This window comes from Lissotriton vulgaris, chromosome 5, assembly GCF_964263255.1.
Source record: "Lissotriton vulgaris chromosome 5, aLisVul1.2, whole genome shotgun sequence".
Classification (NCBI taxonomy): domain Eukaryota; kingdom Metazoa; phylum Chordata; class Amphibia; order Caudata; family Salamandridae; genus Lissotriton; species Lissotriton vulgaris.
The window spans coordinates 555,272,355-555,300,253 of NC_141693.1; the positions used below are offsets into that span (position 1 = coordinate 555,272,355).

At 47.5% G+C, this 27,899-nt stretch overlaps 1 protein-coding gene across 1 annotated transcript in view; it reads left to right on the top strand.

The window, feature by feature from the left end:
• The window catches only part of GLUD1 (glutamate dehydrogenase 1), a 226,940-nt gene that overhangs the window by 76,646 nt on the left and 122,395 nt on the right, over positions 1-27,899 (top strand). The window contains exons 4-5 of the mRNA XM_086922016.1: positions 4,109-4,172; positions 16,147-16,241. Coding sequence (XP_086778142.1) covers positions 4,109-4,172; positions 16,147-16,241 — 159 coding nt within the window. The remainder of the gene's footprint in view (positions 1-4,108; positions 4,173-16,146; positions 16,242-27,899) is intronic.

The following is a 27,899-nucleotide window of genomic DNA, read 5'->3' on the forward strand; positions in this document are numbered from 1 at the left end:
GAGCGGATGCTCCACACCCTTGACGTTAAAAGAGCCTTAATGTACTACATTGACAGGACAAAGGATTTTCGAAAGACCAAGCAACTTTTCGTTGCATTTGCCTCACACCACAAGGGAAACGCTATTTCCAAAGCTGGTATCGCTAGGTGAATCGTGAAATGCATTCAGATCTGTTACGCTAAGGCTAAACGCACTCTCACAATTCCACCAAGAGCCCACTCCACCAGAAAGTTGGGGGGCCTCTATGGCCTTCCTTGGGAACATTCCCTTAGAGGATATTTGTAGAGCAGCCACATGGTCTACCACACCTACTTTTACTAAACATTACTGTGTAGACGTGCACTCTAAACAGCAGGCAGCTGTTGGTCAGGCTGTTCTCAAGACACTTTTTCAGACTGCTGCAGCTGGCACGGGCGGCCGCCAATGATAGGAGGACTGCTATGTATTCTATGCACAGATATGAATTCAGCAGCCCACATGCCTCGAACTGCAAATGCTACTTACCAGTATGCATCTGTTCTTGGCATGTAGGGCTGCTGACATTCATATCGCCCGCCCTCCTCCCCGGCGCCTGTAGCAGCTGCAGTGTGTGTATATATATATATATATATATATATATATATATATATATACTCATAGCATGGTCATCACTCACATAGTTCACTCCATCTCGGCCAATGGCTAAAAACAATCTGGGGATGGAGGCGATGCCCATGCGCACTGTAGTCCAGTGGAGGAGTCACCTATCTCGTGATACTTCGAAGACTCTTCCAGGACAACAATGTGCAATCATCCGGACCCAACACTAGGCGGCGATCTATGCACAGATATGAATGTCAGCAGCCCTACATGCCAAGAACAGATGCATACTGGTAAGTAGCATTTGCAATTTTAGCACCAGATCTTCCTCCCACTAATCTTCCTGAGCGTAGTTTTTTTGACATCTTTTGCAGACTCTTCCCACAGTTCGTTGTTTTTCAAATAGTTTACCTCCAGAAGAGGAGTTCACCGAATAATACAATGTCCGTAAAAAAATAAATAAAGCTCTGGAGATCCAACAATAACTCACCGGTGGAAGATAGCCAAGGAATGACTTCTTAACGTTGCAGAGTGTTACTTCCTCTGGCAGCCAGAGGTATATTGTATGAATAGCGACAAAAAACAACGAAAATGAAAATAACCGGGCCCAGCCCAGCCTGCCTCAGCCACTGAGGGCCACAGAGGGCCCGCCCTTTGCCCGGGCTTCGCCCGGCGTCCCGCGAGACGGGGGTGTCGCCGTATTTCTGCGCCTCCTGGCGCGAAACTGACGCGGCCGGTGCCGCTAGGGCTGCTGGGGATCGTAGTTTTCCTGCCCCTGCGCCGCGCTCCACTCGATGGTTCTGCCTCTGCAGATGAGGGTTCAGAGAGCGGGAGGCGGGCGGGCAAAAACGCTGTTTTGCTGGTCCCTGTTGCAGCGTTTTGACACAAGGCACAATCCAGGCAAGACTTCACATTAGCCAGGAGTTACCACTTCCGAACCACTTCTCCTGTTTAACAAAGCCCTCACGGACGTCCTACTTGGAGGCCTTGTCCAAGCCATGCACAGGAGCTCTTGAGAATAGGTAGAGTGCCTGCTCCCATTGCCCCACCCCAGGGGAATCCGAGGATGGATACCTTGGGGAAGGCTTTTTTTTTTCTGCCAATCTAGTACTGCTGTTGGTGAACACTGCATTCCTTTTGGGCCGATACTCTCACTCACTCTAACTATATTGTGCAGGTGCTGCCTATAGTTTACAAGAAGGCCCAAGCCATACTCTCTTAAGCTATAGCTGATGGGAGAAATGCAGCTAAATTTTCCATATTCTGTGAGCTTTATACAACAGACTCGATAGGCAGAGCGGTTTCTTAGTCTGTGGCCCTACAGAGCCACACCTGGCTGAGGATGACTGACTTTACTGGGCCTGTCCAGGCCTCACTCATTGACATGCCCTTTTTAAACTCATGTTTCTTCGGAGACTAGGCTTAATCCGCACTGGAGCGCATCAAGGACCATAGAGCTACAGCCTTGTCCTTGGGCCTTTCCATGGCCCCTCTCCAACCAATGTCTGCTGCACCTCCAACTGCCCAGCCACCACTGCCAGCAGAATTTTCCGTACTTGCATGGCCACGGAAGCACACACTGGTATCTTGGGTCAGGTATCCAGAGAGGGGCCGCATGCCTCGCCCCAGGAGGCCACACCCTCCAAGCACCTTTAATTTCTCCTCTTACCATCATGGTCACCCAGGAGGTTTTGATATGCGATCACCTGCACCACTAGAGGTTGATCACATTCGACCGCTGGTTTCTCCAGATTGTCCAAAGGGGCTACTCTCTTCCCTTTGTGACTACCCTCCCACCTACTTGCAACAAGCTGACGGAGGACCAGATCTCATTACTCTGCAAAGAAGTGCAGGCTCTGTTGGCCAAGAGATCCATAGTGTACCAGCATCAGAAGTAGGTCATGGTTGCCATTCCTGCTACTTTCTGGTGCCCAAAAAATACGGAGGCCATTGTCCTATCCCAGACTTGTGCCCTCTCAATGTCTTCAGTTCAGTTACCAGAGTTAAGTTGTTTATCTGGTAATTGCAGAGTGAGCTCATGGCTAGATAATTTTAGCCCTTAAACGTGGCCCATTAAGAACACCTGAAACAAGTCATTGCTTAAGTAACAGAGATTTACACTGATTCCTCACTGAGCCTTGCATAGAGTTCACTTTTATCCTTTTGAATTAACTTTGAGTTTTGTAAAACCCACATTTTATTTTCGTTAAACACTTTTTTTCTTTTTTTTTTTTTTTAAAGAAAGTGCTGTAGAAATTAATGTTACCCTCCTGTCCTATTTGTGGACATACTTGTAAAAATATGTAATTTGTTGTCTATATATTTACTGTTTACATATTCTATTTACATGATTATTTGTGTCATCGTTGGTCAACAAGCTGTAATTTGTAGACATTCATGGTGTTAACTTAAAGATGATTTGAATGGTTTCCTACAACCTGTTGTAATTTGTAAATTATTCCTTTAGTGGAACCAGTTTGTTTAGCTTCCTGACTTGCTAGGCCTCCTTTTACAATGTACTCACGTGGAAGAAACTGGGAGCCTACTTAACTATTTGTATTAAGATGCAAAGCTCGAGAGCGAATTGGACGAGAGTGCTGTCTGATAATGCCATCAATACTGGTGTAGCAAAGTCCCATTTTGCTTTCCTTCTAGTACATTGGATCTATACTTTCTTTTATTCATTTTTTTTTCTGTCCAATTGCTAGCATTGGTAAGAATAGTGAAGCTTAATCGTAGTCTTCTCATTCTGATCTAGAATTTGTTGTCCTCTGACCTGTGTAGAACCTTGAGATTGCTGCCTCCAGTAAAAGCTAAACTTGGTTCGAACGTGTACAAGCAAGGGATTTTCTTTCTAGTATGGAAAGGCCTTTGATATGTTTGCCGTTAGCAGGGATTTAGTTAGGGTTGGGACATTAAAAAGATATTGAGTAAGTGAATGGTACACGTGTTTTTCTATATGTAAATGGTTATACATTGTGATACTGACTTTTTGTTGGTCATAGCTGTGGTGCATTGGCAAAACTCTGCCATGTGAACCTGTCTTCATGTGGCAGTGGTTTTGTAGGTCTCGAATCAAGTCCCATAGAGACCCTATCAAGAACCATCCACCGGGTCCACACTTAGACTAGTTGCAGCGGAACCTTCAAGCTCCACCAGTAGCAGATTGCACAAAGATCTGTAAGAAACAATTATCCTAATAACCTTTTATCAACTGCAAAGGCCCTTCTTTGGTTCCAAACTTAGTGTCATCCTCTCTGTTTCAGCCATGATTTATGTGTGGTGAGTTTAAGTCCAAGTCAATAAATGTGAGACATTACCTGTACCCCTAACAAAATTTCTCCTGAGAGTATTGAAGAAATGTTTGTGATAAATGCATGCTGATCATTTGTTGGCACATTTAATTGATGTTTTCTGTGATCTCTTTGAGAAACCTTGCTGTATTTTACTCCACAGTTCCAATGAGTGAACATGTGACCACCTATTTTAAAGATCTAGGTTTCACTTATGTTTTTTTTTTTCGTTCTAGGACAGCGAATTGGAAAAAATAACCAGACGATTCACCATTGAGTTGGCAAAGAAAGGTTTCATTGGTATGTGTCTCATCTAGATTAGACTACGTTTAGAATGGTTTTAGAGTGGGGACAGGAGGGGAATATCAACAGATTTTAACCAGACAACGTTCTTTTAGAAGGAATCTCACATGAGCAAAACTATCTGAATGATCCATGTTCATGTTGGTTACTAAAATTGTTGTATTGTGGACATAAGTACTATTATTACCATGCAAAACTAGTCTGTGGAGTAAGTCTTTTATTTGCCTTTATTTATGAATGTGGAGCACATCATATGGTGGGCCTCAGTAATTATGCATACCTGTAACTTTTCCTTATGTCGCTGCTTTCCAGTTCAGTTTCATGGCACACCAAAGTAAATTGGTTTATTAGAATTACTGTTGGAGTAGATATTTTCTAACTCCCTTGATTCACCTTACAGGAAAGAACAAATCCTATTAATCCCAGACCATGAGAACAGCCCCTCTAATTTTTGGGGGTGACTTCCTATTTGGCGGATCTATGCAGAGTTTTGCCTATGGGGTTGGCTTGTTAGGTTTATTTTTAAATTGGGACTAAGGTGCCCCTATTTTTTACGTAAAACAATGGTTGCAAGACAGAACAAGAGACCTGTAGCCTTGATGGACTATGTAGACCCTGATACTACATCCTGTGTATACTAGGGTAGATAATAACTTATTTCACACCAAGAAGCCGGATTTAGACATAGCCACATACAGTCAAACGTTTTTCCAACTTCGGCTTAGTATGAAATGTTCCAGAAGGTGGTGTATATTGACCTGCTGATGGATTTTGACAAAGAGAATTGAGAAACTGTGGGCATCTGGGTAATTCATGGGGTTAATTAAATCCTTACTTCACAAATATTTTGTGAGGGTGAGATATAGCAAGCCAGTGGAATACACAGGTTATTTCCTTGATGAAGAGGGTGTTCACCACGTGTGCCTGCAGCTCCTGTTTATTTTTGGAGCTATTAGACTTTATATGGTGTGTCGTAAACTCCCAGGCTGGGCAAAAAGGCTACACCTTTTCTCCTATTTGCAGTATATGACTCCTTTATATCAAGTATTCTCTATGTGCTTCTAATCTTAAAAAAGGGAGGTTTGTTCATCAAGTTTCCAAAAAAAGACTATGACTATGAATCAGTGTTGCTGCATCTCTCCTCAACATCCAGATGTAAGATTTGGGTAATTTTACTGGATTGCGCTAATCTATTAGTCTACTTGGGGATTAGCATCTCCTCTTGCAGAGAAGCTGATACCGAGGAGAACGTGCAGTGTGTTCTGCATCTTTAATCATTAAAAAAAAGTGGGAGAATCTTGTTTTGGTACCTTGGAGATCTGTAGAGCTCCTGCAATTTTTTTTATCTGCTATTTGTCATACATTCACATCCCAATCTCGCCTTTTGTGGTAAATGCCAAACCTTACCCATTTATTGTTCTTTGGATTAGGAGTATCTATAGTGGTAGTCACAGCTACGACAACATTTCATGCTAGTGTAACCAAAAGTATATGATTATTGATAAAGGGAGGAAGTAGAGGTTCAAGTAAACAATAGCATTTGATAGCTTCACGTTTTCTAATTTTTAAGCTGGCTTGTTCAGCCATTATATTTTTCTGGTGGTGAAGAGGCTTCTGTTGCTCATACTATGGGTGAAACCTGCTCTTAGGCTTGATGATCAGTTGCATTGTCTGGCAGAAAACTCATCGTCCCTTAAGAGACTGGCCTTTTTCTTAGGTCAGTTTATATTTTTATTCTGGAGTAAGGGTTGGTGGTGAGCCCTACACAACTTGCACTTGATCTTTCTTTTAGGGTCTATTAGGAAACAAAGCGTTGGTAGTGGTAGTGGCCTGCCACAAATTCATTGTCACCACATACCGCTCCTCGAATCTCTACCAAAGTTTTTTTTTAATCTAGCTGTTTGGGTGGTCGATGGAGCTTGAGTTGGCTGAAAGAAGGCTGTTCTAACTAGCGACAGCCTTCAGTCCGACCACCAGTGAAGTAGTGTGGCTCACTGGTTAGAGGCGGCAGACCCGAGAGCAGAGGACGGCCCGGGACCAGGGTTCGATTCCCGGCGCGGCAGGTTTCTGGACCAGGGTCAGCGGACTCGATAATTCTCTCGCCTCGGTGCCCACTCTGATCAGCGATCACACTCGGCAACTCTGGGCATTAGCTTGCCTCATCTTCACTAACGGCCCCACCAGACCGCTGGGGATGCCTGGTCTCACCCTGGAGATACCCATTAAGGGACCATCTCTCAGGGAAGCCAGGAAGGGTTTCGCAGCGGTCGAAGCGCCTTGGGACCCTACGGGTAAGTAGTGCGCTATATAAATGCCAATACATACATACATACATACACTAACATCACACCCCCGCCCTTCGCCCTGATGCCCTCAGGAGGGTGGAGTTGGGTGGTACAAGTAACATCAGAACATCAGTGGGTTGGGTGGTGACCAGAGTTGGCCTCTGGTGGTCATGGCCCGCCTCAAGGGGGAGGGGGGGCTCCGGGAAGGGAATGGTCATAACCAGAAACTGATGCACTCAAGCCCCATTGTCAGCCCGAGGAGACGTTTGGCAGCTCCTAACTAGAGAAGCACCATAGATGACGCAGGTGCTCAAACTGACCCACTGTCACGTTCTCATGCAATCTAACCCTTCATTGATCACCTGCTGTCTGGTTTAAGGCTGTCTTAAATGCCACGTTAGCTCTCATCTTGTCCATGTCAATCCAAATTTAAACTCTAGTTTTGTGTGATCTTGGACCATATCAATAATGTGGTGGTTCTGCAGACAGTGCAGCAGTACACCTTACCTGCTTTGATTACCCCCTCTGATTTTGTCCCATCGTGCAGCATCAGCATGCCCCCCTAATGACTCCGTTGCTCCAGTGCATGCCTCGAAGCCTACTACGGGCTCAAAGGGTATCCCTTAGGTTCCCCATGGCCAAGTTGTATAGCTCCCATGCTACAGCACCTCCTCCTTTTTCATAGCAGGGGTGGTGCTTAACCTGTCCCTGCCAGAAACTCCATATGTGGTGGTACTGGGGAATGTTGTGCCATGGATCAATCCTGCACCTGCATCCCTTCAGTTAAAAAAAAAAAAAGTGGTACATTGGCTTAATTTGCATTCCAGTGTTCGCTTGGGATTGCTGATTCAATCAATCTGGTTCAGAGGTTTATCTGGTTTGGCCCGGATCGTAAGGGATGGGCGGGGAATTGTGTGATAATACATTTTAACCAACCTACCATCACTGCATGCTTCCTGAGCCCACCTAGGTCTTCCAAACCAACTAGTATTTTAGCTCTTTACCAGGTTTTTTTCGTAGGCCGGAGGTCTGTCGTCCTTATTGCAACCACACATGAGAGAAGCAGGAATTCCAAGGTAGTTTACATTTAGCCCCATTGCAGCCCCCAGCCTGGAGTATTTTGAACAGATTCAACACCCCAAACCTCCCCCAGCCCCCTCTAGGTCTTCCTCTCACCCAGAGGTCCTTTCTTTTGGCAACTTATAACTTGAAGTTTTAGTTGAATTCTGTGGGTAATATGCCAAGTTTAACAACATTACCTGGGGTGCAGTTTGTTAAATCTTACCTGATCATTTGTCTTCAGGAATATTGGTAGGATAAAAGCACCACATTTTTAGGATAGACCTGCTTTTCCCATGCGGGGCCTCTGGGGATGGCCAGTTGAGGCTTGATCACTGTTGTTGCTGTGAAATTGTGTGGGCTTGTGCGGGGGCTGAAGATGGGTCCCGGGCCTTACCCTGATAGTACTAGCTAACTTCTGTAATGCAAAGGCTGGCTGTAGGGGTTTTCACCGTTTGAGCTCTGCTATGGATTCCCTATAGAGCATGGCCCCGGGAAGGAGATGATAATGTTAACGGGCAATTTCAATTATCACTGACTGCCCGTTCGCGTCTGCTGCAACTAAGTCTAAATATATGTTTAACGAGAGGCTCCAACTGGTTCACACTAAAGAGGGTCCAGAACTTACTTCTATCTTACACACTTACAACTGTGTCTTTGCAGAAGTTGGTTAACTCCTCCAATCCATTTATTATTTCCTACATTCAAAGGGGGGGGGGGGGGTGTTGGGTTGTATATCTATTTATAGATTTCATATTTGTCAGCTCCTCTTTGTTTTTGCAGATCTCCCAATTATATCCTATATAGACCTTTCAGTGATCATAACCTCCTGCCCTTAGTCACTAATAGAGTAATTGTTGTTAGGGCACAGGGTGAGGTGCAAAGGGTGCTCTTCCTTGTTGATCAAGGTAGGAGACTTAAATTGGCTCGGGTGGAACAATTGCAATTTAAAGCATCCCATTTTTGTAGCTGTGAGCAGCATTTCCACCTGTTTGCCCACATTGCCCCGTAGAGGGACGTTTTGCATGCGTTTTCGGGCATTGCTCAAAGTCTAAGCATTGTCAGTTCTAGTGACAAAACAGGGCTCGCAGGATCCTTACTGGTTTGATAAAGTTTGTTCGAGGAGCCTTAATATGAAGGTGGCTCTTAAGCAGGCTCCCAGAAACTGGGATCTTCTTGCCTCTTGTCGGTCGGCATACAAAAAGGCCCTAGCCACCGTTAATTTATATTGCGGGAAAACGCTTGGGAGGAGCTAGGCCAGGCATGTGAGCTTAGAAATAGCTTTTTTTAAAAAATGTTTTTAATTTTTATATAAGTGTGATAAACCACCTTTGTTTTGCAGAGGGAACTGGCATGGCAATATGCCCCCATATTCTGAAGCAACAATGCCTTGACCACTTTGAAGGAGTTTATAACTTTGGAGACAATGGGGTAGGAGCGGATTGGGCAAAAGCTGTCTATAGTAGGGCCAGTGTGGTTTTTACATTAGACAAAGTTACCCAGGGAATTTGTGTGCCTTAACAAAACTAGTCCACTGACCCATATGGGATTCCCCCAGGTATGTTTCTGACCATATTGAGACCTGAGACCCAGATTTGACTTTGGTTTTGAATTTTGCAGCCCAGGTGGGGGCGCTGCCCTCGTGGTCTACAGCAGTGATCGTGCTAGTTTATAAGAAGGGGGATATGGACAACCCCCAATGTTCCCACCCTAGCTCATTGATAGATTCTGTAGGTAAGGTTCTAAGGAGGGTAATTTTAAATTGGTTCATGGTGTGGACCAGTGCTCAAAATATCTTCTCAGAGGTTCGATGTGGATTCAGGCCCGGCAGGTTGACATCCGATCAATGTTTGAACTTGTACTTGAATATCAATAAGTATACTGTCATCTGAAAGAAACCGGTTAGTAATAGATTCCTTACCTTGGAATATCCCCAGGCGTCAGACTGGATCCGGAAACTTTTGGATAGCAGTACCCTTGCTTGTCGTCTGCGCTTCGCGTCCGTCGTCTGCGTCGTTGGTGCCGGGATGGGGTCGCCGGAGTACTTAGACGCCGCACTCGCGCACTGACGTCAATTCTTCTTTTTTTCCGTGCCAGCAAGCGTCGATCCGGGAAAAAGTGGTACCCTTAGTCCAATTTTTGACTAAACTTTTTCGATCATTTTTGATCCTTTTTCGAAGTCTATGGACTCTGACGGTGCCGGTAGGGATGCCTGGGTTCAAACCCTGTGCCGACTGCGACCGACCGTCGGTTACCGACCCCGATCGCCGGTGTCTTCCCTGTCTGGGCTTCGACCACGACGACAAGGCCTGCTCCGACTGCCTTGCCCTGACGTCCAAAGCTAGACGGGAGCGGTCCCGCAAGCGACTCTAGCTCCGGCAGTCTGCCCGCGGCGCTCGAGGTCCCGGTCCGAACGGAGGCCGAGGGACTGGTCGCGGGGTCGGAGCCACCATAGCTCCGGGAGTCGTCATCTGTCGTCGGGCTCTAAGTCCTCAGGTAAGGGAACACACACGCACACACTTCAGGTGACACCGCCCTCGCGGCTTTGCTGGAGCCGCAGGCGTCGCGGCCTGCTTCATACACGTCGGTCCCTGGGCAGAAAGGGACGCCGGAGGAGATCGAGGCCTTCCTCACGGCCATGAGGTCGCTCACTCCTCCGTCGGGCTCCGCAGCGCCTTCGGGCGCAGTGGCCCCGAATTGGGGCCCCAGCGGGTCGGGTGCTTCGGTCCCAATGCCGCCGGCGACATCGCTCCCGGCGCCGCAGGATCCGGATCCAGGTCTTTGCTGGTCGACTTTACAACCTCGCCGGCCCACAGGGTGTCTCCTCCGGGCGCCGCTGTCCCAAATCCCTCGATTCGGGTCTTGTACCGGACCGGCGCTGTTCTCAACGCCGTTGGGAGATTTCTACTTCTATGACCCGACCCCATCCTTTGGCCCTGAGTTTCAGGAGAAGGGTGGCAAGGGGGAATAGGAGTGGTCTGAGGACCCTCTAGCACAGGAGTGCCAGTCTTATCAGGACTGGACAGGTGAGCTAGGGGAGGCCAGTGGTCTAGACACCTCGTCAGACGCTGGTTTTGTCTCCCCTCCTACCGTGGCTACGGAGGAGGGGGCTGCCTATAGTGTGGTGCTGACGCGGGCGGCCAAGGCCTTGGGCCTGGAGCTCCCCGTCGCGGCCATGAGGACTAACCTCCTCACTGAGGTTCTTAAACCGCAGGCAAGCTCGGTCTCGCCTCTGCTGCAGTTTAATGAGGCCTTGTCTGACGTTCTTCTGGGCCCTTGGTCCAAGCCCGCTACAGGTCAGCCTGTAGATAGGAACGTGGCCAGACTCCACCACCTGGTTCCAGGCGACCCTTGCTTCCTGTCCACCCACCCCACCCCACCCCACCCCAAGAGCCTGGTCATCCCGGCCTCTAACTCCCAGACCGCATTCCTGACAGCTCCCCCCGATCGGGAATCCAAGAGGTATGAGCAATACGGGAAAAAGGTATTCTCCTTCCTGAGTTGGGGGTTGCGTTCAGTCAACACCGCGTGCCTCTTGGGCCGTTGCACCCATTCTCTGTGGCACACTGTCTCGGGCGTCAGCCACAGTCAGTAGGGGGTCCAGACTAGACTCGCCCAAGCCCTTGCGGAGGGTCGAGATGCGGCACAGTATTCCATCCGGTGTTTGCTGGAAACCACGGACTCACTGGGCAGAGCGATGGCAACGACAGTGGCGATTCGTCGCCACACCTGGTTGAGGTCCGCCATGTTTTCGGCTGATGTCCAAAACACCCTTATGGACATGCCTTTGGCAGACCATGCGCTTTAAGGACTCCAGTGCTACGGCCAAGTCCTTGGGCCTCTCGGCCCTGCACCAGCAAACTGCTGCTTTTTCTCTCCTTTCGTGGCCAAGGAAGGGGCGCCCCCACACGTCCTGCCAGCCACGGGCCGCAGACTACCATCCAGTGCGGTGGCGGACGTGGAAACCGCTGTGGCGGCAGTCGGGAAAAACGGCGAGGCCAGTCCACACCTGCCCCTGCAGCATCTGCCTCAAAGCCCTCCTAGTCTGTGCTTTCAGGCCCATGTGACGCCTGTGGGGGGGCAGGGTTCGCCATCACCACCTTCACTGGTGCACTGTCACATCGGACAAGTGTGTGCTGCAAATCGTCCGAAGGGGCTACTTCCTCCCCTTCGAGGCGTCCCCCCCAAACCCCCCCCCCCCCCCCCCCCCCCCCGCCCCGCCCACTCAAGCCATGCCACCGCGTGTCGGGGGATCACTTGTAACTTCTACAAGAGTAAGTTACGGCCCTATTGGCCAAGGAGGCCATCAAGCGCGTTCCTGAGCCAGAAGTAGGGTGTGGTTGTTACTCCCACTACTTTCTGGTACCCAAGAAGGGCAAAGGGGGCCTACGCCTTATACTGGTCCTGCGGAACATCAACGGCTTCCTCCAGAGGGAAAAGTTCAAGATGCTGACACTGGCTCAGGCCTTAGCTGCCCTGGACCCAGGAGACTGGATGGTAGCGTTGGACTTGCAGGACGATTATTTTCATATCCCCGTCCTGCTTACCCACCGGCGGTACCTGCAGTTCACGGTAGGCCACAAGCACTTTCAGTTTACCGTGCTCACCTTCGGCCTTACCAGCGCCCCACGAATGTTCACGAAAGTGATGGCGGTGGTTGCAGCTCATCTGTGCAGGTTAGGGATTTCAGTCTTCCCCCTACCTCTCCGATCTTTCAGCTGTTATCCCGGGTCTCGGTCAGGTTGACACTGCAGCTTCTGGGGCTGATAGCCGCCTGCATCCTTCTGGTGCATCACGCCAGGTGGCGGATGCGGGCTCTGCAGTGGGACCTGAAGTTTCAGTGGGCCCAGCATCAGGGCCCCTTGTCCGACCATGTCTTGATCTCGAAGGGCACTGCAAGACAGTTGCAGTGGTGGCTCACAGACTACGATTGAGTCAGCGGCAGATCCCTCTCCCTACCCCAACCAGAGCACGTTGTGACGGATGCGTCCCTCCTAGGTTGGGGAGGCCACATGGGAGAGGCGGAGATCAGAGGCCTCTGGTCTCCGGCGGAGTCCCGACTCCACATCAACCTTCTGGAGCTGCGGGCGATTCGTCTTGCACTGAAGGCATTCCTCCCCTCTGTCCGGGGGAGTGCAGTGCAGGTGTTCACACAACACCACCGCTATGTGGTACTGCAAAAAAAATGGTTAGGGTGGGGTCGTGGACCCTATGCCAGGAGGCTCTATGCCTCTGGCAGTGGCTGGAACATCAGGGCGTGACTCTGGTGGTTCAACACCTGGCAGGTTCTCTGAACGCCAGGGCAGACTAACTCAGCTGACGGTGCATGATGGATCACGAATGGCGTCTGAGCTTGGACGTGGCGCAAGGGCTCTTTCAGCGACGGGGAGAGCCTTAAATCTATTAGTCACCGAAGAGAACATGCAATGTCATCAGTCCTGCGTGTTGGAATTTCAAGGCGGCACTCGCTTGGAGACGCTTTTCGTCACGAGTGGAGTTGCGGTCTGTTGTACGCCTTTCCGCCTATACCACTTCTGCCCAGAGTGCTGAAGATCAAGTGCGACCAAGCCTAAGTTATCCTTGTGTCTCCGGACTGGGCACGAAGATACTGGTATCCCGAGCTACACAGCATGCCAGTCGATCCCCCGGTTCGTCTGCCTCTTCAGGAGGACCTTCTGTCGCAGCAGCAGGGGACGGTCCTCCACCCGAACCTGTCCAGTCTCCACCTCCATGCTTGGAGATTGAGCAGCGACAGTTGAGGCCATTTGACTTGCCTCCTGAAGTTTGTAATGTAATTCTGGCAGCCAGTCGTCCCTCCACAAAGTCTGTATATGCCTGCAGGTGGAACAAATTTGTGTCATGGTGCACAGCAAAGGCTGTGGATTCCCTTTCTGCCCCTCTTTCCGAGGTTCTTCTCTTCCTCCTTTCTCCTGCCCAGCAGGGCTCTGCTCTGGGCACTATCAAGGGCTACCTTTCTGCCCTTTCCGCCTTCTTGAGGCAACCTGATCAGCCTTCTTTGTTCAATTCCCCGATTGTAAATAGGTTCTTAAAGGGCATCACTCATGTTTCCCCCTGTTCCTTTCGTGATGCCTCAGTGGGACTTGAACCTTGTACTAACTTTTCTGATGTGCGCTCCCTTCGATTTTGGAAAAGGTGATGGACAGAGCTCCCTTCGAGCCACTTCATAACTGTCCTCTCCGTCTTCTTACCCTTAAGACTGCTTTCCTGGTTGCCATCACCTCTGCCAGGAGAGTGAGTGAGCTCCAGGCTTTCATCCAAGCCTCCCTTCCTTTCTGTCCATCCGGACAAGGTTGTGTTGCGGACAAGACCCTCTTTTCTGCCCAAGGTAGTCACAGCCTTCCACATCGGGCAATCCATCACCTTGCCCACCTTCTTTCCGTATCCCTCTTAAGTGGAAGAGCGGCTCCACCGTCTGGACCCAAAACGTGCGCTCTTTCTATTTGGATCGCACACGGCAGTTCCGGGTGGATGACCAACTCTTTGTTGGTTACGTGGGCGCTAAGAAGGGACGGGAGGTGCACAAACGGACCATCTCTCGGTGGGTCGTCTTGTGTATCAAGGGATGCTACTCTTTAGCTAAGAAGGAGCCTCCTGTTGGGCTGAGGGCCCATTCCACGGCGGCTATTACTGCTCTGGGCTGGGGAGTCCCCTTGCAGGACATCTGTCTGGCAGCTACGTGGGCCGCGCTGCACACGTTTACAAGACACTACTGCCTGGACGGCCAAGTCCGGAGGGATGGCTTCTTTGGCCATTCCGTCCTCCAGGACTTTCTGGTGTGATTATTGGTTTGCAGACCCACCACCGGGGTTGGTATTGCTGGGGTATCTATTCTAAGGTAAGGAATCTAATACTAACTACTGTTTCTTACAGATATATCGTTACCGAAGGTAAGTAACTTGGCCGCTAGGTCGGAATCTCCATCTGGCATTCATGGACCTCATGTCTGCCTTAGATGGGGTTAATTGTGTATAGTTGTGGGGGGTATACTACTCATGATGAGAATGGCCCCTAATTTTGTGACCTTTTTATCTGACCTACACTCTGGCACTTCGGCATTGGTGCGGTGCCTCAAGGAGCTTACCACACTCTGCCTCTTCTCACAAGTAGGGATGTTAGTCGGGGGGGGGGGCATTATTGCATCTTTTCTGTTCACCCTCTACATCAATGGTCTCTAGCAAGCCCTTCTCTCTGTCCAGGCAGATTGTCCGAGGGTGGGCTTGAGCGCTCTTCTGGTATTGTCGATGCCGTTCTTATGATCCAGTCTGCTGTAGGGCTGCAGATACTATTGGACACGTTTGTTGCCTTCATGGTGAGTTTGGATTTAGCAGTAGACTTTACTAAATAATGTTATGATAGTTGGCCCATAGTCCAATAGTTCTAAGACATTTTAGTTGGTTAAGCATATTTTGGCAAACGTTTCAGCCTTTCCATATTTAGGGGTGTTATTTGATGGTAGCAAACTGGAAGCCCCTGATTGACGTGTAAGGTGAGCTTGTTGAGGCCCCAGGGGCAGTGGCCAGGTTTGCGTGCAGATTAAGATTTTGGTCACCATGGGTTCTACTAGCGATATATCAGGCCAAATGTGTGTCACCATTCCTGTATGGCAGAGAGGTTTGGGATTACGTGAAAATTGGTAAAAAATTCAGACCGTTGACCCTCAAAGCACCCAGCCTTCTCTGTCCATGCGGAGATTGGATTAAGACATCTAGCTGGTATAGTCACACTTAGACATTTGTTGTGTGTAGATTAAGATCTGTATAAGAAAAGGGATTAAGCCGAACAAGCAGATTCTTTTGGACTGCCTGTTCCTTGGTCACACACATAGAATTCCATTGATTGTTTATGTGAAGGCAGCCTTTGCCACCCTAGGATGATTTTAAAATCCCCACTCATTGACACTCTTAAAACTGAAAAGGGTGAAGGTCCTACCTTTTAGAGCTTGCATAATTAGCCAGAGAACAGGCAGAGTTGATTAAACTCAGTGAGGACACATGCTTATGAAAACCGCTCAGGTCTGTAGCCTTACCTAGCACAAGTAGCCAATATAAGGTACTTATTTATCTTATTTTTTCTTGGCAAGGTTCAGATTTACCTTGCTACATCTCTTGGCATCACCCTGCGGCTGAGCTCCTCCCCGCTCCATGATCCCCTGTGGTTGTGACGATTGGTCTCTGCAGGAAACTTTACATTTTGTATTGTTTTGTAAATATTTTAGCATACCTTGAAAGCAGTTTATTGTCCCGTTGCCTAAGTCCCTGAACTTTACCCAAGTACGTCTTGCATTCATGTATTTGCTCCCAAAAGAACATGCTTTGTACTGTCGTCTTTTTTACTAGCTGTACTGAGATCTAGACTTTCTAGACCTTCATTGATTAATATATTGCTGCTAATGTTTTTTTTTTAAAGACTTTTTTTTTCTTTGCTGTCTGGTAATTATTTAACTATTTTTTATTCCTTGCGTATGTTTTATATCTGTATGATTGTGTGTGTTGTGCTATTTTGCTCTTTTATCGTTGTTCTTACATCTGAATAAAGATTTTATGATGAGATAAGTTAAATTGGTTTCTGGCTGGCTATTTATTTTGCATATATTGTCTTTTGAACAGGACCTGGTATAGATGTGCCTGCCCCAGATATGAGTACGGGTGAGAGAGAGATGTCTTGGATTGCAGACACCTATGCCAATACTATTGGGCACACGGTAGGTACTGTTGAGTAGGTTGGCTTTCTTTGTATGTCTTCTAGAAATGAAAGGAGAACCATCACTTTGGAGTGATGTCAAGTAGTTGGGTGTACTTTTTATGCAACTATAGTAAAATGTTCCATTGGTGCTAGTTGTGTGAGAGCATAAGTAACGCAGCATAAACTTATGAGCCTGACCCACTGATCTATTGTATGCAAATATACATTGCCACCTATGACTGGCTGAAATGAGGTACGTACGAGGTTGCTCCCCCATTCAACGGCCTCTTTCCCTCCTACAATAGCTCCACTGGCTCCCGGTAGGCAAAAGAATCCAGTTTATTTTTTTTTTTTATTGTTCGCAAGGCCGTGAATGGCAAAGGCCCCAGCTATCCTGCAAGGAAATTCAACCACTACATACTCAGTAGGTCACTTCGTTCAGGAACTAAGTCTCTGATTTTTGTTCCTCGGTTCAAAAATCGCGGCTGGGTGAGCGCTTTCTTTCACCTAGCCCCTCTCTAATGGAACCAGCTTCCTACCAATCTGTGGCAATGCCCTGACCACCTTCAATTTAGAAGGCTCCTCAAAACTGAATTGTTTTAATAGGCCCCCTTCTTGGCCCTACTGTAGCACCTCCATAGTGCAGAGATACCCTTCCGGGGGTGATTTACGCTCTCCACAAATAAATACTAAAGTCTCCCTGTAGCTGTTATAAAACTAGATTCTTTTTGGGCTGTGTAGTAAATATTTAATTCTGATCTATTATCCGTAATTTATCTTCAACTAGGCAGCATTATTCCAATACTTGTTGTACTATGTGTTTCTCAGCATCTGTACATTTCAGGATGGCACAGTTCACCTTATAAACGCTTCTCTAATGTCACATTGTTTTAAAGCAGTGTACGCCTTACACTGGCGCTTCATTACATAGTGCCCAACAGCAGCTTCTGAATAGAGAGAAGTTACCGTCCGAGTACTTCATAGTCACTTTTAAAGTGGGTGGTAAGTGGACCGGGTTGGAACAATTGAAAGTGATGGTAACTGCTATGATGTTGAAGGGATCTTGGGGAAAGGAAGGCAGGTGCTCCATCACTTCACTTCAATGATGACTTGTCTCACCAACACATGCCCAACCTCTGGCAGCCTCTATAACACTTCTGTCTGATTAATCACACAGGCCAGTTGGATGCAGTGCTTTTCCACATTAAGCAAATTTTATGTAGCTAATCCAGGATCTACAGACAACGCTACAGCACTCCTCCTCCTAATCCTCCTTCTTGCCCCTTTGGTCCCATGTAGTGCAGCGACAAATTATGGCAGCAACCTCATTATATAAGCGCTCTGATACACCCTCTCTGATTATGCCAGGGCCCATACCATAGTTCACCGTGACCACCTGTGTTGATTAAAATTCTGTCTCTCTCACGCTCTGTGTCAATGTGAGTGACAGCATTCAGTGCTTTCACAAAGAGCATATTGGCACACAAATTAGTTTTTTCAGTGCCATTAAGTACTGTGGCAGTATTTTTTGCCGATGTTTGTTATAGTGGTGAAGGCCACACCAATAAGGTTTTACAAAAACCATGCCAAAACAAGTCACATTGACAAAACTAAAAAGCTGACCACCAATTAAGACCTACTGGCTTAGCCAAAGCGTGTTTATTTTTGTTTCCCATAATCTTATTGACACTGGTTACTGATTTTCCATTATGAATATTTTTGGGAAATACTAGCATGCATAAACACATTTTACTAAATGAAGCTGCAAAGAAATGGTACCTGTCATTTTACAGTAGTTTAGCAAAAAAAAATGTTCCTGCTTTTATTTTTTTTATGAACAATTTATTTTGAAAGCAAAGAATCCTCAATCTTGCTTTCAAGCTTCTGCAAATATTTGCATCAAATCGGAGAGCATTCTGGGTGCATTATACAAAGCTTCAGATTGCTAAACTTTGATAACTTGTTTACACGTTTTTAGGTCTCACACCTGGCAAAGCACTGTCGCCAGCGAGACCTATAGTCGTCGATTATGCTTTAAAGGGCTCTAAAGGGGGACTGGCACATGCAGGCTGGAACTGGCAGCACGCGTGAACACGCGCTAGCATCCACTGTGAGCCATTCATTAACTTTCACTGATAAACATGTACAGCTGGCGCTCCCCTCTGAAAGCCGCACACAATTGTACATTAAAGTTGAGCTTGCAATGTGGCTAAAAAGTAATTACAGGCTGGTGAAGCGCTTTGCTTCACTGCACTTTGTGGTAGCAGCGCGGTGCTCGCAGGCACGGCAGTGCCGCCACTCACCCGTCTTAGTCGCCTCCCGGTAGCTGTTCTCGGGCGTGCAGCATGGTGGGCAGGAGATGCTTTTTTGTTGCTCTGGCGGCCCCCTCCCACAGTCTTGCCAGCCGCGCATCACTCCTCAAGCTCAGCGAACACCGCAACTGGGCACAAGCCGCTGGGCACGCCAATATGCACGGTCACGGGGTCTTGCTCCTGCCCTCCCGTGTCTCTTCCGTCTTGTACCCCAGTCCCGCCCCTTTGTGTAGGTGTGCTTCAGGACCCGCAATCCAGCTTACAAGCAGCTCTGTGGGCTACGATCAGTGTTTGTGTGTCCCGATCCTCCAGCACTCGTAAACCAAGAAACAGCATCGGGACACACAAACACGGAGACTCGCCAGGTGTGCACTCTCAAAAGCAGCGCAAGCTGGACTGTGTGCCTCAACCCGAGCCCGAAAAACCTCACTGCGATGTCCATGCACCCCTCAGCTAGTCTGCAGGAGAGGGACAACGTACAGCAATGCTGGCCCTGTGACTAAGGCCCTCCGACACCGCACCGGACCCTTACGAGGTATCTTGTTTTTGTATTAATAATATCCGCCGCTTAATTCAAATAATAATTCGCTTTAATCATTTTAAACGTTTTCAGTCAAATGTCTCCATAATTTCAGAACACCACTTTCACGGTCCTGGTGCTTAGTTTGGAAAAACATTGTTCCAAGTGTGTAAACCATTACTAAGTCCGAATTTAGAAAGCTGGGCTATCTACTTTAAAAAAACGGAACACGAGTCTCTATGCCATATGAGGATTGCTTCTTGGTGGTGGTAGGGCCCAGTGTGTGCCGTCAAGTGTTTGAATTAAATAGTCAAATCTGTGGTGGAGGAATGATTTTTGCATAGTTGCGGTGCCTTCGCCAGGTCTGTTGTTCGAACAATGGAGTTACTGAGTGCTTGGGACACCGAGATGTGCTGTACACCGTGCCGGCTGATGCTGCCGGTGGGCGCCCCTCATCTACTGCCCCGGCAGTGCCCTTGCGGATCGCCTCGTCTGCACCCAGGAGGTCACCATGGGGGGAGGAAGGAAATGGGGAGGGGGAATGGGGAGGTTTGAGGTAATGGGGAGGGGGAAGGGGTGAGGGGGGAGACCGGAGTATCACACATACTGTGCCCCCGGAACCTTCGCCCCGCCCACCTGCCCGCAAGGCGTTTTCCAGATCGGCTGCAATCAGAACCAAAATCATGATTCGCCTCTCAGCAGCACGCTCTAGAAGCTTAGGTGTTTTAATTGAAACATTCCACAAAATCAAGAGCATCAACGACCACTTCGAAGACAACGCACTGAACACTCACCAACCACCCCAGACACCCGGAAACCAGCGATTGACAACTGGACAGCCCTCACCACTGAAGACACACTGAAGACCAAGTCAATCCACTCGGGGGATCCCACGAACCTGTGCCCCACCACATCTTCAACAGACCCGCCGACACCAGCGCACCCATGCTTCGCCACACCAGGTGCTCCCCAGCGACCGCCTCGTTCCCTGACGACTGGAAACACGCCGAGATCAACCCCCTCCTAAAGAAACCCGTGGTGGAGCCCCACCAACCTCAAAAACTACAGACTCATCTCCCTGCTCCCGTTCCCAGCTAAAGTCATTGAGAAAGCCATCAACGGCCAACTCGCCACATTAATTGAAGAGCACAACATTCTCGACTCCTCCCAATCCGGCTTCAGAAAAAAACACAGTACGGAAACCTCACTCCTCGCGGCAACAGACGACATCCGCACACTACTGGACAAAGGAGAAAACAGTAGTCCTCCTCGACCTCTCAGTGGCGTTTGATACAGTTTCTCACTGCACCCTAATATGCAGACTCCACGACGCAGGAATAGAGGACAAGGCACTCGACTGGATCCACTCCTTCCTCTCTGGCAAAACGCAGCAGGTCCGAATTCTCCCCCCTGCCCCCCTTTTCCTCTCACACCCTACACAAACCACCTGCGGCGTCCCCCAGGGCTCCTCCCTCAGCCCTCGCTCTTCAACATCTTCATGGCTGCGCTCTCCCCATCGTCTGAGCGTATGGACTCCACGTTGTGTTGTACGCAGACGACACCCAACTAGTCCTCTCCATTACCTACCAACCCAACACCGCGAGACAACTTTCGAGAAGGCATGGAAGCCGTCGCCAAATGGAGGAAAACAGCTGCCTACAACTAAACGCCAACAAAACAGAAGTACCTATGGGCCAAACCCCTACGCCTGGAGCAACAACTGGTGACCCCCCCCCCGCCCTCGGAAACCTGCCAACCCCCAGGGACCACGCACGCAACCTGGGAATCCAGCTAAACTCCGAGCTCAAAATGGACCATCAGATCAACTCCGTCTTGTCTTCCTGTTTCCACACCCTCCGCCTCCTTCGTAAGACCTTCAAATAGATCCCCCTTGATCACAGAGACTGTAGCTTACTCCCTGGTCACCCGCAGACTAGACTAGGGCAACGCACTCTATGCCGGAATAAGCAAACCTCACGCGCAAGCTACAGAACATCCAGAACGCCGCCGCAAGACTGATCCTCAACCTGGTAAGACACTGCTACATCTCCCAGCACCTGCACACACTTCACTGGCTCCCCATCGAGGCGAGAATCACCTTCAAGATGCTCTCCCACGCACACAATGCCCTCCCTGGCACTGGACCTACATATCTAAACAGCTGACTTAAATTCCATGCACCCCAAAGGACCCTACGATCAACCGAGCTCTCCTATGCTGTGGTCCCCCCGCAACAGAGACCAGATCGGGAGGCAGCTCCTTCTTCTTCCTCGCGGCCAAAGCCTGGAACACCCATGTGCTTCACCTCAGACCACACCGCTCCCCATCTTCGCAAGAAACCTCTACCTGGCTCTCCGACAGACCCCTCCTCGATGGAATGGATCCTGCAAGCCGTGCCTTGAGACCCGTACGGATGAGTAGTCACGCTTAACAAACGTTTGATTTGATGCAAAAGTATACAGATCTACAGCTCTACATGCCAAGAACAGATGCATACTGATAAGTAGCATTTTCCTTCTCTCATAGGAATACATTGAATACATTGACTGTTTTCCTTGAAATATGTTCTAAGTGTGGAGTTGATTTGTATGAAAACTTAAACTACAACTGTGCAAAACTGATTTTACTTACCTTTTCTCTAGGAAATGTCCCAGTGTGATATCTAGGCATATCCCACTGAGTAGAGTAGAAAAAGTAACTTAAAGTAATCTGAAAAGTAATTTCGACATTTTGACTTAACTGTATTTTAGTCAACTACATTTGAACCAGCATTCAATTGTATAACACTGCAAAGCAGTTATTTCATTTACATGTGCCAGGTGTCAGACTTGGCTTGGTTCTAGAAATGAAATAAATTCACATTTTTGTACAAACAAAATTGGTCTGTGTTCAGTCTTTGAGTGTATGACATTTGCTGATTTAGTGTGTATAACAAATGCTTAACACTACCCTCTGATAAAGCCTTACTGCTCGTCCACACTACCACAAATAGAGTGTGGTGCTTTCTACTTTTACCTCTGCCTACCTTTGGGGTTCCACTGGACTCTCTGCACACTATAGCTCGTTTTGGTATAGCATATTCAGTGCCAGCTTCCTACACCTGAAAACTACATTCCTCCCACAGGTTAACATTGCTGAACTGAAAATCAAATCAACACAGTATTTTTTAAAAGTGAAAGGCATTTTTCTTGAAGAAAGTACTTACCTTATAATGAACACCTTGGTCTTAAAATACATCTTGAAAGAAGCTTACTTTTCTTAAATGTGTGTGGGTCTTCTTTTTGAGTAGTCCTTTCTTAGTCCATGTGTGCATAACAAATTGTCTCCTCGACCACACTACCCTAAATACAGCACTTTGGGTTTAGATTGAGCCCTGTACTCCTCTGAGGGAAACACTGGACTCTTTTCACGATATAAGCACTTGGTGGTATATCTCATAGTGCCAGCTTCCTCCAGGGAGAGAACTGTTAAAGTGGATGGTGCTTCACGGAAGGAAATCATTCAGTTAATTGCCAGTGATTTGTATTCTAAACCGGAGTTTCCTCCGATGAGATTTTTTTTCGCTACTACAGAGATTTTTTTCCCCACTACTGAGAACAGTCAGTGCCCGGAGTATTTATTTGGGACTGAGAAAAAAAAATCTTATATTGCCCTTCTCTAGGATAATTTGTGAATATCTTCAGTGTTTCCCCAGGTTTATTGCACTCTTATATTTGGTTTTGGCTTTGCTTAGTCATAGGCCAATTGACCACCCGGTTTCCTGTGATCTAACATGTCTTACTTGGAAGACCACTTTTAATGATGAAACCTCATCCTGCGTAATTGGCAAGCTTTAAACTAGTCTATCAAAAAAGCCTCATAGACCTCAACATGGACAAATTTGTCTTTGAGTTGGTCCTCTTTCTCTCTGAAGATGCTGAATGCATTTCATTGAAATATCAAAAATGTTTTTTTGCTGGTTTCTCAGCTTAACGCTGAAGCTTCTTTAACGTAAGAAACTGAACAATATAGACTTGTCTAGCACTCTGAAATTTTACTTGCCCGGCATAGAACCTTGTATGTTGCGTGAGAGAAAGGTAGATAGTCATTGATGTGGAAATGCTGGAGACCAAAGTTGGTCTTGTTCCTGTAAGACTTACAAAATGCAAGCACTTCCACTCAAAGATCAAAAAGTCTTTAAGGTGAATTATTGCTCTGTCTTCTTTGTCAAACTTTCATTATCCCATAGTTTCAATCTTGCTAACACGTGTTTTGTCATTTTCAATTCAACACATCCTTCATCTGGGCTAGCAGAGATCTATGCAGACTGTAATCTGCCTTGAAGGCATCATTAGTCAAAAGGCATTAAATTGCAGCTTAATGTTTGTGACCTGCAGTACAATTTAGGTCTGTGATAGGGAAAAGAGACGCACAATGTGGGCATGTAACAGAAACCGAATACTCTCCAGAACCATAGAAAGGAATGCTAATATACTATGATTAATGGATGTGACACGTGTGAAGATAAAGAGTGAAATAAGACCAGGGGTGTCAAAAGGGAAGATCAAGACCACTCCTATATGTAATGAATCCTTATAACATTGGAATAATGGAAGACTAAATGTAAACCGTACACCACCACTTATCCAGTGTTTACTTGTCTCTAATTAAAAAGTGATGAATCATAAGTCGAGTAAGGTAAGTTAGCATCTTACCTAAAGAGATTTAAAACTATTCCTTGAGATCTAATTAGAGCAAGTTCTCATGATCAATCATGCAATGTCCTATGAGAACAAACTAGTATCCTAATAAACAAAAAACACAAGTATAGTGTCAATCTTTAAGGAACGAAGACGACTTCACTTATGTGCATTCGTGGTGTAAAAGTGTTATGCTACTATACTAAACGTGCATAGCAAAGCGAGATTCTGAATCATGAACAATTAAAGACTATAATGGCCCCAAAGTATGGTGACCATATATGCATTACCAGAATGTAACTTGAAGAAAGGCATGTGCACAAGGTTAATAAAGGTGCCTATGTAAAGTCATTAGTGCATCCTCCGGCCAATGAAGAGAGCTAACCGTCCTCATTTTCATCACTCCTATTAGCGCATATGCCTGCGTTTATTGGATGACCAAAATCTCTGCGGTGGCTAGGGTGAGGCACCCGGTTTAGAAGACTGGAGAGCAAAATTAACGATTACAAACCTGTTCATTTTAATTCTGGTATCCTGACACTGCTTGTGAGAAGTTGGCCTGGTATATGATGTCCACTAATTAAAGTGGTACAAAAGGGAGTGGTGATGGACGGAGCATCTGAATCAATCAAACACTCACACCCAGTCAAAAGATCTGGGTTTAATCCATCACCATTCTTTAGCCCACTCAGCCACCCCAGTTCAGACATGGCTATATGCAAATCAGTCTGACCTTGTGCCTCATGGGAACAGTCCAGCCCGAACAGCTAAGCCATGTCATCCCTGGACCGGAAACAAGCTTCCGAGGACCGGTTTCTGGCATTCCAGCAGTCTTCAGCCCGGCTTGCTTGAATCCAGTGGCAAAGTGAGCAAGGGACTAACGTCTGAGCATACCCTGCCACAAAAAAATGGACAATCTACTGCGAGTTATTGCGTCCAAGAATGAGGATTTGGAAGCGAGAAGTAGACGTAATAACGTACGCATAGTGGGCCTTCCAGAGACAAACAATGTGGGCAAGATGGAGGAATACGTGGAGAAGATGTTATTGGCTGTAATTGGCTGGGAAGTTTTTTCTCCGCAATTCATAGTGGAGAGAGCGCATCGATCCTTGGGGCCCTAAACCAAAACCAGGTGCGCCTTCTAGACCTATCATCGCTCGACTACCGAATTATAGGGATAGAGATGCGGCCTTACGGGCGGCCCGCAATGCGAAATCACTTTCATATGATGGCAATTCCTTCACCATATACCCAGACTTCACGCTGCTGGTGCAGGAGGAGCGGAGGAAATTTCTGACTGTGAAGGCAAAGCTTCGGAATTTGCAAGTGGACTATGCCTTACTGTACCCGGCTCGCCTGAGGGTCACATATCATGGACGTCAAAAAATGTTCTCAAACCCTCAGCAAGTAGATTTCCTGAAACATTACAGGCGTGCAAACAGGAAAGCTGAAGGAGCGGAAGACTAACCGGATCCACTGCACGAGGAGATGCTGGAAGATGAACCGTGAGTTGTTGAACTTTGGCCACACTTAGTGACTGGGGTTCTCAGGATATGTGTGTGGGACAGGAAGTATAAAAATGAGGTTACTGGCCGAAAAGGGGATTGCATTGGAGCACTAATATCTGATTCTCCCCCACAGGTATGGGTACTGGGGTGCACAGGTATCTTTTTGGGCCCTGCTTTCTTTGCTGCTCCTTTATCCTTTTTATATTGACTATTGGTAGAATTGCTTGCTGATGCAGTACCCAAGTTGCCTATGTTTATAGCGCTGGACGCCCCTCAGGGCCACTACAAGTCACTTTGTGGTTTTGGCCAAAATGAGGGGGATTAGTGTTGCCACCTAGAAATGGTCCCTGAAGGGAAATACCCATAAGTTTCTTTGTTGAGTTGGGAATGCACTAGCCCTAGTTCTCGGGGCAATTGTGGGAGGGTATATGGCTGGCACGTTGGGGTTTGCTTCAGTGGGAGTGGGGAAGGTTTGAAGTGCTAGAGGAAGCGCATGCAGTCAGGGGTTCTTGGAGGGGGAAGGGAAATTTGGGACGGTTAGGGTTTTTTTTCCTACAGAGGGGGGAGGAGTTGGAAGCACATTGGAATGCTGTTTTGCATAATCGTGAATGTACATTTCGCTGGTTGCTGGAGCCGATGTTGATAAGAATGCGGGTTCATGTGAAAAGTACAGTGCTCTGCAATATATGGCTGTTCAGGTTCTGGGAATTGATGAGAGATGGCAGATATTGAACGAATAACGAAACTCTCAGTGTTGTCCTGGAATGTGAGGGGATTAAATGACGCTAGGAAGGGCAGGAAGGTAGTGGCTTATCTGGAACAGCATCATGTCCAAATCGCATTATTGAAGGAAACTCATCTTACTACTTATACCTTTGCTAGCAAGTGGGCAGCGATCAGAAGTTTTTCTTCATATTCGGCATATGCCAGGGGCACTGTAATCCTAATTAAAAAGTCTGTGCCTTTTGTGAAACTGGGTGAGCATAAGGACACCGAAGGGAGATTTGTCATATTGTGGGGCAGGCTAGGTACTGACACAATCACAATAGTAAATTGTTATGGTCCCAACATCAATTCGCCTGAATTTTTCACGCAGCTATGGGGAAAGATACTGGGTCGATGCATCTTCTGTGGGGAAGAGACTTTAATTTTGTAATGGCCCCTGATTTAGACAGGTCTGATGGAAGCCCTCAATATAATAGGCGAGCTAGGGATGCATTGGAGGGTATATTGGAAAGAGGACGACCTATAGATAGCTGGAGGTTTGTACATACTGGGATTCGGGAGGGAACACATTTTACCACACACGCCAACACATGGGCCAGACTTGACTACTGACTCCTGTCTCGGGGATTGGTGGTCAACTTGGGCAGAGTTGCTCACCTACCGCGGTCTTACTCGGACCATTGCCCGGTGCTGGTGCAGATATCGATCCTGGGATATGATGGGGCCGCACCGATGTGGCGTATGCAACCCACGGCGCTTTTAGATGCGCAGTTTAAAACAGAGTTGGGGGAGGAAATTGCTGAATTTTTTCCACGGAATCGTGGATCGGTAGATAGTGTCGAAACCATCTGGGAGGCGTTCAAAGTGACAGTCGGAGGCTATTGCATATCAAAAAGCTTTGGGGTGTTGAGGGATATAAGAACGCTCGAGAGTAGAAAGTGAATTGAAGGAGTTGGCATCTAGGATGACTCTGGAACCGATAGGCCCCATAAATAAGGAATTTAGAGACAAGCTCACGCAGTATGAGGAAGAAGCAGATAGGGAGGCTAAGTTTAGAGGCAAACATTGGCAGGCACGACGATACTGTGAGGGAGAAAAGCCTGGTCGAGCATTGGCAGAAGTCACTAGACAACCACGATACAATACACATGTACTGGAAGTTCGCACTCCGGAGGGTGGAATATGTTGGGAGTCGAAAGGTATACTAGGCCTATTCACACCACATTATGAAGGGTTATATGCCACACAACAGGCTGGGGCGATCCAATTTTGAAGCTTCCTGGACGATGTAGCCCTATGTTGGCTAAGTGACACTGATAGGTAGTTCCTTGGGGCCCCATTCAAGCTTGATAAAATACGTGATGCAATTATGTCCCTGAATAATGGCAAGGCGACTGGATCGGATGGGCTACCTGGGGAATTTTATAAATGCTATAATGATATTATGGCCCCGGTGTTGAAGGAGGTCTTTGAGGAGTCTTTGGAGGGGGGGGGGGCATATTGCTGAGATCGATGAGGGAGGTGGTAATCACTTTGTTGTTGAAGCCAGGTAAGGAGCCCGCTGAATGCGACTCGTATAGGCCGCTTTCATTAATAAACTGTGACGTAAAGATACTGGCGAAAGTACTGGCTACTCTGCTCTCCTTGCTTATGACCACAATAGTTCTTCCGGATCAAGCAGAGTTTGTCCCAGGAAGATCCACGGCCAGTAACTTGCGTACTCTTTTTCTCTCTGATCCAAACGATAAAGCCAGACCTCCCTGTAGCCGCCATATTTCTTGATGCGACAAAAGCATTTGATTCGTCGAATGGAGCTACCTTTTTACCGTGTTGCACAGAATGGGGTTCCCAAAAACATTTGTGGCATGGATAAAACTACTTTTATACCGATCCAATGGCTAGAGTGCTCATTAATGGCGAACTGTCGATCCC